Source organism: Lygodium microphyllum, chromosome 15, assembly GCF_053477565.2.
Source record: "Lygodium microphyllum isolate KBCC chromosome 15, Lygodium_microphyllum_v1.1.10, whole genome shotgun sequence".
In the NCBI taxonomy this organism is placed as follows: Eukaryota; Viridiplantae; Streptophyta; class Polypodiopsida; order Schizaeales; family Lygodiaceae; genus Lygodium; species Lygodium microphyllum.
Window position 1 is genome coordinate 102,458,674 of NC_141149.1, and position 10,595 is coordinate 102,469,268.

The 10,595-nt window shown below is 42.8% G+C and overlaps 1 protein-coding gene across 1 annotated transcript; it reads right to left on the minus strand.

Moving 5' to 3' along the window:
• Positions 1-8,715: 8,715 nt before the first annotated feature.
• On the minus strand, positions 8,716-10,035 carry LOC148024841 (polyubiquitin-like). The gene has a single exon (XM_087694510.1). The coding sequence runs from the start codon at positions 9,894-9,896 to the stop codon at positions 8,973-8,975; it is 924 nt and encodes a 307-aa protein (XP_087550636.1). The 5' UTR covers positions 9,897-10,035; the 3' UTR covers positions 8,716-8,972.
• Between the last annotated feature and the right edge of the window lie 560 nt (positions 10,036-10,595).

Here is a 10,595-nt window from a genome sequence, read left to right on the forward strand (position 1 = left end):
ATAGGCTGTAGCCAGCCTTCTTCCTTCCTCCCATAACACCATTCCAGCCCATCTCCGCAACCTAGCTGGCTGAGGTAATTGAAGGTCGGCAATCCATGCTCCTTTCGGAGGTAGTTTGTTAGATCCACAAGTTTCATTTTCTCAACAATTTCCTCCCATTCCTCAAGCTCTTCACGGCTCAGCGTGGCAGTCGAAGTGGATGCATCTGTGGCTTTGGATACCATGTTGAAGTTCACACCCATGAGTGCGTTGGAGAGGCTCGTGTACTTTATAATACAATCTCCAACAGTTTCCAATAGTACTCGCAAGTTATGCAATTGACACAGAAGTCGAGAACAGATCTGATAGATGACGGAGACAAATTTCTTGAAAATGATGGAAGCACGAGTGTGTTTATCCTCCCAGCCACGCCTAGATAAGTGCTGGCCCTCAAACCTGATCCCTTTGCCAGCCGTCAACTTCCTGGAGTCCTACTATTCCTGGACTCCCTTACTCTCTAGGCTCCCCTTAGATCCGTTCGGGCGCCCAAGAGCCCGGACGGTCATTCTCGTGCATGTTCCCCTAAATTTACCTTAATGTAACATTAAATATCCCTTTTAATGTCACATTTCACACTTATGACCTTAATGTGACATTAAATATCACTTTTGATGTCACATTAATGTCACATTTCCTTCCCCTTAAGAATCGGTTTCGTCCTCGAAAACGATATTTGGTAGTTCTAACTGTAAATCGGAAAACCTTTTCTTTAAAGTACTTACTCGCTCCCATGTTGAGCTTTCTTCTGAACAGTCTTTCCACTTAACCAAACATTCTTGATAAATAGTATTCCTCGTTCGTCTATTACGAACATTTAATATTTTTTCTGGTTCATGTGGATTGGATTGGTCATAGAATAACTCCTCAATATCATCATTTAAAATTAAATTATCTAAATCACCCAGCTTCTTCCTTAGTTTACTTACATGAAAAACTGGATGTATTTTACTACCAATAGGTAGTTGGAGCTTGTAAGCCAATTCTCCCACCCTTTTTAAGTATTATGAAAGGACCACAATACCTTGGTGAAAGCTTTGGACAATGTCCCTTTTTCATAGTTTTAGTTTGTTCAGGCACCCTAAGATAGACCAATTCTCCTTCTTCAAAGGAGGTGTCTCTACGGTGAGAATCTGCATATGCTCTAGCTCGATTTTGAGCTTTTTTAATATTTTCTTGAGCAAATTTTAACATACTATTCATTTCCTCCAAAAAGTCTTTAGCTGCCTGAACCTTTTCCTTATGCAGTCCTACTGCAAAAGGAGCTCTGGGCTGAAACCCATACATCAACATAAATGGACTATATCCAGTGGAAGAGTGTTTGGCACTGTTATATGCAAACTCTGCTATCGGTAAATACTCTTCCCAATTAGTTTGCATTTTACTTACATATGCCCTAAGCATATCTTCAAGAATTTGGTTAACCCTTTCAGTTTGCCCATCTATTTGCGGGTGATCCGCCGTACTCATGCTAAGTTTAGTATCCAATTTCCTAAATACCGCACGCCAAAAATGGCTATCAAATTTTCTATCCCGATCAGAAACTATATTTGCCGTAAGGCCATACAATCGGTATATGTTCTCTACGAACAATCTAGCCAATTCTGGTGTTTTAACATCAGTTGAAGTTGGAATAAACCTAGCCATTTTGGTTAACCTATCCACAATTACCCACACAGAGTCGTACCCCCTCTGTGTTCTAGGTAAAGCAACAATAAAGTCCATGGAGATACTCTCCCATTTTCCCGAAGGAATTTCTAATGGATGGAGAAGTCCTCCCATTTTTAATTTTTTAGCTTTATTAACCTGGCATTTATTACATTTGACCACATAGTCAAGGACGTCCTTATTCATTCCAGGCCAATAGAACTGCCTTTTAATAAGACTATAAGTCTTATTAACTCCTGGATGTCCCGCACTAGGGGTATCATGACACTCAAAGAGTATCTGGCGCCTTATTTCTGTATCTTTCGGGACACATACCCTACCCTTGTAGAGTAAATAACCATTATCAATGGTAAAATTCTTCCACTTGAATCCAGTTTGAGCAACCCCTGATGCTCCATTTCCTTGTTGAACATCCTCAGATATTCCTTCCTTAATAGAAGCACTTTCAGTTGGATCCCCATTTTTTATTGCTTCCCATATGTTGGAATATGCCGAATCAACCTGGCATTTCCCTTTTAAAGATTCAAGCAAATTGGAAGTGAACTGAGTAAAACTCAATTCATTAATGATGGGCATTCTGTTGAGTGCATCAACTACTATATTATACTTTCCTTTTCTATATCTTATCTCATAGTCGAACTCTTGGAGGAGTTCGGCCCATCTGGCTTTACGCCCGTGTAAATCTGGTTGATCATTAAGCCACTTAATGCTTTCATGATCCGATAAAATCAAAAGTTTGACACCATACAAATAGTGCCTCCATTTCTTCATTGCATGTACTATTGCATACAGCTCCCTCTCATAAACAGAATAATTCTGTTTTGCACGATCTAATTTCTTGCTTTCAAAAGCAATTGGTCGACCTTCTTGTAATAAGACCGCGCCTATTGCCTTATCACTGGCATCAGCTTCAACCACAAATGGTTTATTGGGATCCACTATTAATAATACTGGAGCTGTAGCAATAGCTACTTTAAGTTTTTGAAAACTTTCATTTTGGTCTGTTCCCCAATTAAAACTTTTCCCTTTCCCTTTAAGTTGGTCTGTCATTGAAACAACTATTTTGGCATAATCTCGAATGAATCTACGATAAAATCCAGATAAACCTAGGAAGATCTGCAGCTCTTCCAAGTTCCGTGGAGGTGGCCATGCAATAATCGCCCTTACTTTTTCTAGATCCATGTTGATTCCCTCTTTCGAGATTATATACCCTAGATATTTGACCTCTTGTGCAAAGAATTCACATTTAGTTTTCTTCGCATAAAGGGAATGTGTTCTTAACAGTTGGAATACTAATTGTAAGTGTTCCAAATGTTCTTCTCTTGATTTACTAAAGATCAAGATATCATCCAAAAAGACTACTACAAAATGTCCTAGATAGGGCCGTAAAACACTATTCATCAGCTTCATAAAGGTAGCTGGTGCATTAGTGAGGCCAAAAGGCATCACCAAAAAATCATAATGCCCGTATCTAGTGCGAAATGCCGTCTTGGAAATATCTTGTGCATTAATTATTATTTGGTGATAACCTGATCTTAAGTCTATCTTTGTGAAGAATTTTGCCCCTTGCAATTGATCAAAAAGATCTTCCATTCTGGGCATAGGAAATTTATTCTTCACCGTTATTTTATTAAGTGCTCTATAGTCAACACAAAGTCGCATAGAACCATCTTTTTTCTTTACCAATAAAATTGGTGAAGCCCAAGGTGAATTACTAGGTTGAATAAATCATTTATCCAGGTAATCCTTAATTTGTCTCTCAACTTCTTGATGCTGTGTTTCACTTAACCTATACGGTGGTTTTGAAATTGGGTGTGTATCCTTATTTATATCAATTGGGTGATTTATTTCACCCCTATCAGGTGGAAGACCACTAGGTAAATCAAAAGGAAACACATCTTTAAAATCATCTAACAAACTGTTCAATTCATTATTAACATTCGATTCGCAAACATAAGAAAATTGTTGTTTTATATTACAGAAAGTAAAAGTATTCTGTACAGGAAGAGACCATAGCATATATACCTCACAAACTTCCTTCTTTATCAGCTTCTGAACTTCAGTAGAACACAGCAAAGGATTATCAAATACTTCATGTTCACCTTGAATGACAAAAGTCTTACCATCCCTTTCAAATTTCAATGTATCATGGTGATAGCTACGTTTTAAGGATGGTTCCAATCCCCATAGCCACTCCCTCCCTAGAGCAATATCAACTCTTTCCATATTCATTATTTGGAAATCAAGCTTATCTTTATATCCTTCAATCTCGATTTCCAAATTGGATACCATTGTATCCCATATTTAATTGTCTTGGCGTTGCATCATACGCACAACATATTGATGCTCACTGTTTTGTTGGGGAAGGTTCAATTTTTTGACAAGTGCATAATTTATAAAATTATGTGTGGCAGAGTCATCAATCATGACTCTAACCCGTTTTCCAACTATCAATCCATGTACTCTAAGTAAATCATGTGGCCCAAAAATAGGCTGCCACAAAGAAGTTGACATACAACACTTATGTTGTACATCCATGTGCAAGACCTCTAAAGATTTATACTTTTCATGACCCTTTAATTCTAAGGTCTGCACTACATGGATTTGTTTTTCTTTTCCCTTGCCCTTGTCCTTTCCTTTGTCTTCCCCCTTTTTCTTTTAAGGGCAATTCCAAGCAGCATGGTTAGGGGATAGGCAATTAAAACACAATTTTTTTTTTTTGGCCTTATCAAAGTCATCAGGACTTAGCTTTGGCCTCATATATGGTTTCTTTTCAAAAGGTTGTTTTTTACCCTTGAAAAATGGCTTTTTTTTTTTAAATTTGCCCACAAATTTTGAGGTTTCTAATTCCTTAGACTTGGGCTCCATATCAGTGAGACTGGTGAGTGTACCTGGACGCATACTATCTTCATAAATTAATGCAAATTTAATTGCCTCTTCAAGCGTCTTAGGTAAACTCCGTTTTACTTCCTTTTTACAGGCTTTATCCAGTCCCCTAATGAATCCTCTTGTTTTTTGGAATTCATCAATTCCTTCCAGTTTGAGGATTATCTCACGATATTCCTCCAGATATGTCAGTAGGGGCCGTCCCTTTTGTCTGACATAATCCCAATCTTCCCAATTTCTTTCCATTTCATTTTCAGGAAGAAATTCTTTTAAAAAGACGGATTCAAATTGAGCCCAAGTTTCAGGTATTTTATTTGCCTCCTTTAAAGTTCGCCACCACTTATATGCTTTAGGCCCCAAAGTTAAACTAGCCTCCAATGTTTGGAGATGTGGTGGGATATTTTTCAATTTATGTAAATCTTCCCATTTTTGGAGGAAATTAAAGATTGTATCTTTATTTCTATCTTTTTCCTCCCCGTAAAATTGAGGTGGTTTCATATCCTTTAAAACTGGATTATCCCTCAATTTATGGTAGGTTTGGGATTCCTTAGGATCTCGCATAGTCACATCTAAATCTTTCGATGAAGATGGGACATTCGAGGTTTCTATCTTATTTTTATCTCTTTCCAACAATAAAGTTAGTTGAGATTTTATTTCAGTAAGTGTTTGGGTTAAAAATTCCATTTGAACCCCCTGAGTTTGCACACGAGCAATAAGATCATCGAATTGCTCTCGCGTGGCAAAAAATTCTTCCCATTGTTCTTCTTGTATGTCTGGTTCATGGGGATCTACCATAGGTTAATCCCCAAAACTAGAACTTTCCATTACCCTTTCTTTCCCTTTTTCTGCCATTAATACACTGGAATTGGAAAGCAAAAATAAGAAATTTGCATACAAGATAAAATACTTCCCTGATTTTTAATGGCAGGCTGTGGCTTCAGTTATGTATGAAGTTTTTCTGCCTATCTCACAACAGTCGCAGTCCCATCCGTCTCAGGAGCAGTCCTATCCGTCTCAGGAACAGTCGAATTTACCCGTCAACAGCAATCTGATACTGGCGGCTCTACTTCTGATCTAGTTCTCACGAATGCTGGCGGCTTCACATCTGATCTGATTGGTCCTCGCGAATGCTGGCGGCTCCACGCCTGGTCCTCACGACCCACGTTTTTTATTTTTTCTTTTTCCCTGCCCGTAACGAAACGTTTTTGCCCATAACGTTTCTGCCGTAACGTTGAAGGTCACAATAATGTGACGTGGCGCTGGAATTCTTTTAATTTTCTTTAACGGCCCATTTTCTCACGCGACGGGACGGGTGCTTCTGACTTTCGTTTTTTCTTCACGACGCGCTTTCTTCACGACCCGTCGATTATTATCGACGTCTTTTATGACCAGCAACTCCAGCGATTACTCTTTGTGACGAATCACGTCACATTTGGTCACCTGAACAGACTGACGTTGAAGACCTTTAGGAATCCTCACGTCTCTGATACCAATGATAGATGACGGAGACAGATTTCTTGAAAATGATGGAAGCACGAGTGTGTTTATCCTCCCAGCCACGCCTAGATAAGTGCTGGCCCTCAAACCTAATCCCTTTGCCAGCCGTCAACTTCTTGGAGTCCTACTATTCCTGGACTCCCTTACTCTCTAGGCTCCCCTTAACCCCGTTCGGGCGCCCAAGAGCCCGGACGGTCATTCTCGTGCATGTTCCCCTAAATTTACCTTAATGTAACATTAAATATCCCTTTTAATGTCACATTCCACACTTATGACCTTAATGTGACATTAAATCACTTTTGATGTCACATTAATGTCACAAGATCGATTATCTACCTGTATACTCAACTTGTAACTTGAATGGATAACCAAATTTCCAAGCAGAAACCATCCACCTTTTGTTGCAGAAACTATGTTAGATCAAGAAGTCCTGGCTAGGCAGAAACTGCTCCAGAGGGGATAAGTTCGGTCACGCGCCATCCTCTGAGAAGAGCAGCTTGTGGTCCCATCTGAGCTCCTTTACTGGATCTATATACCAATATATAGTCCCGGGTTTCGCTCGATCTATCTTATTCCTTCCTGCACACAAACTCCTCAACAGGTTGCTGCTCCATGCAAGCATCACTCCTTGGGAGACTGATGCCCATCTTTGATATAGTCGGTTGCTCCTGCTTTGCCAGGGACAGCTCGCACTAGCTGAACTGATATACACCAACTGAAAAGAGACTCCTGGGCAAGGCGCTGCACCACAAACTGACTGTGATAACATGTAACCACATGCATGACTAGCAGCCGGAATCTGGAATGAAAACTGGCACTGTAGTTTGGCAGGACTGGTTCAAAAGATGGCTGGGCAGGCAGCATTTCATTTGAAGTGCAGCTGAATGGGACAGTACACTGATGAAAACGCTGAGGTAGGGAGGCAGTTGTATACAGATACTGCCAGATAAAAGAGATGAAAACGCATGGCCGGGCCAAAACACTCTCCTGCAGCTCTGAACTAGCTGAAAGCACAGCACCCTGAGGGAGTATTCACCCCTGGTAAAAGGAGACGAGCCTGCTGGACATCTGTTGAAGTCTTGCCCGCAGCACCATGATCACTCTGACAAGAGTTCTAGCAAGGGATGGGAGGCAAAAAGAAATCCAAGAAGCACGCTCATCCAATATGATCTGGCTCACATCTAAAAGTATCCAGCTGCCAACGTGGCATGGGATGCATACATGCTGAATAGCAGGACCAAGAGTACGCTGTACACAAACAGAACAATGCCTACCATGCACATACATGCAAGGACTAGCATCCCAACTGCTGATTCAAAGGCCTGAACTTAGTGGAAGAATGAAGACCGAAACTGTGGACTGTATCTCTGACAGGTTGTGTTACCAACTAGAGAACAAAAGTGGCTTTCAATAGCCAACTCCCCCTAGTTAATTTCCTAGGAAAATCGGCTGAACTACAACCATAGTAGTCACATCAAATTCTGTGTTCAATAGCATGTACATAACAAAGCTAGAATATCTCCTACCCCCTCAAAACAATCCTACTTAAACAAAAACCCAAAACAGAGAGGGCCTCTAGTGGCGCTCCATGTATTGGGTGCTTTAAGAGCTAGTTAAATCAAAGCCTTCTTGTATCATGCGTGTAATGTCAATGCTCTCCAATTCTTGGAAAAAGCCATCTAAACTTGGGGTGTTACTGTAGCAGAAACCCAAAGCCTTGGTGCCACCTCACATTGCTTGTAAGGGTAAGAGAGATTAGAATCCAAGAATGACATATCCCTCCTCTGATAAATGCCCAGGCGGTATCTAACAGTACTCCGACCACACCATTTGTCCTGAAAATCACAGTTCCCTGCAAGTCCCAACTACTTCAGCCCACCCTGAAATGGTGTGAGCTCGCTAGTCTCACTCAACAACAAAGATGATAGAAGAAATTGTAAACAGTAGGCCAATTCCATGTAAGATTCTTCCTTCCAAACCAGCTAGGGTCTTGCACTGACGACTAGCAATCTACTGACAGAACACAACCCATTGGGAACCAGACCGCATACTCCCTCTTAGAAGCCCAAGAAGGCATCCCTTTCGAATTACATGTTGGAGTACTGGCCTGCATAGATGAAAAAAGACCCCTGTACTGCTGTACCTTGTCCTCTGCCTCATGAATCGTGCTCGAACATCCTGGGGTATAATCATGCTAGGAGGACCTTACCAGGACACACACTAATAGAACCAATTTAATCAGGAGTGAGGCTGAACAAAGCAATCTTTACTAGGCGTAACATATTTTCCTGGTACACACTAGCAGTGTGCTGCTTTAGTGAGCGTAGTTGAACAATGCCATCTTTGCAAGACCAAACATGATTTCACTGTGCCAGCCGAGGAGTGCCTTCCCGGCACTATTACACAACACGAACACAAGAGCTGCTGTAACACATGAAGTGAAGAAGGCATTATAACCGTATACAAAGCACATGAGCTGCTGTTGTAAACGTTCCTTTCGAAGGACGGTTTTGAGCAAGAAGCCAAACAGACCAAGGACAAATGGAACATTCACAAGGCATCAGAACCAAGGGAAATGGACCCAAAAAAGGTACGCTAAAGGAACAAAAGCACTTCATTGCTATACTGGAAGTCAAAACGCCAGGAACAAAGGCATTTCATTCTTATATTGCATGTCAAAAAGCTACAAGAGGGACTTTCATATTACATCAATGCGAAAGACTTACATCCATCTGTGAAACCACTACACCAAGGACTGATAGTAGCTGATGCATTGCATCAAACCAAAGGCATAGGCATCAGAGCTACAGCAACAGCAGTACGGAGTCGGGGACACACTTACATTAGCAGGCAGACAAGCATCTCTGAGCACGGAACAGGAGGATTCATAGCTCTCCTCCACCCCGGAGGCGGAGCACCAGGTGGAGCGTGCTTTCCTTCTGGATGTTGTAATCCGCCAGGGTGCGGCCATCCTCCAGCTGCTTGCCAGCAAAGATGAGCCTTTGCTGGTCGGGAGGGATCCCTTCCTTGTCTTGGATCTTGGCCTTGACATTATCGATGGTGTCAGAGCTCTCGACCTCCAGGGTGATGGTCTTTCCTGTCAGGGTCTTGACGAAGATCTGCATACCACCTCGCAATCGCAGGACGAGATGGAGCGTGCTCTCCTTCTGGATGTTGTAATCCGCCAGGGTGCGGCCATCCTCCAGCTGCTTTCCGGCAAAGATGAGCCTCTGCTGGTCGGGGGGGATCCCTTCCTTGTCCTGAATCTTAGCCTTGACATTGTCGATCGTGTCGGAGCTTTCCACTTCGAGGGTGATAGTCTTTCCTGTCAGAGTCTTCACGAAGATCTGCATGCCACCGCGCAGCCTCAGGACGAGGTGGAGAGTGCTCTCCTTCTGGATGTTGTAATCTGCCAGGGTACGGCCATCCTCCAGCTGCTTCCCGGCGAAGATGAGCCTCTGCTGGTCGGGCGGGATCCCTTCCTTATCCTGGATCTTGGCCTTGACATTGTCGATTGTGTCAGAACTTTCCACTTCGAGGGTGATGGTCTTACCTGTGAGGGTTTTGACGAAGATCTGCATACCACCACGAAGCCTCAGGACGAGATGCAGCGTGCTCTCTTTCTGGATATTGTAGTCGGCGAGAGTGCGGCCATCCTCGAGCTGCTTGCCAGCGAAGATGAGGCGCTGCTGGTCGGGAGGGATCCCTTCCTTGTCCTGGATCTTGGCCTTCACGTTGTCGATGGTGTCGGAGCTCTCCACTTCCAAGGTGATGGTCTTGCCGGTGAGGGTCTTCACGAAGATCTGCATCTTCTCGGGCGAAGAAAGAGAGAGGGAGTGGTAGGGAAAGGGTGCGAAGAAGGGCAGACGGAGAGAGAATAGGAGAGATGGAAGACGCAATAAGGGAGCAAGCGATTGCGGATGTACAAAAGACGATGGTCGATAGGATGAGGGAGAGAAGGGCCGGCTCTCTTTTTTATAGCCTTTGGGGGGGGGCAAAGGCCGAACCCGCGAGCTTCGGGCCGCGACCTACAGCTACAAGCCCTAGAATGTTCGCTCATCTTCTGGAATCTATCCACATCATCCGTGAGCTCACACAAAATTGTGGGCGAACAGTCATCGGCTGCAGGTATTTGCGCATCATCTAAGAGTCCAGCCACACGTGGACAGTGAACCTGAGACACCTCTTTCCCCTCCAGCAAGGCGATCGATTGTCATCTCATGTGGAAAATCTTCGGGACTTCACACTCTTGTGCTTCATTTCAAAATGGCGCTTTGTCCATTGCTGTGCATTGGCAAGCGGTTTTTCTTTTTCAAAGAATTGTATCGCGAGCTAATTTCCTCGTGCATTTTCGAATCGCGTGAACTCATATTCGTTTTTGCAGATGAAGTTCGACATTGCGTACCTGCCGATGTAAGAAAAACTGAAAACGCCATCTTCTCTGCGAATATCGAGATGCAAATGCTTAGGTGTTCCGTGAGATTAGCCCCTTTACCCAGTACGCAAAC

Excerpts from the sequence above, each read along its gene's own strand:
- LOC148024841 (XM_087694510.1), bottom strand. The coding sequence starts at position 9,896 with ATGCAGATCTTCGTGAAGACCCTCACCGGCAAGACCATCACCTTGGAA.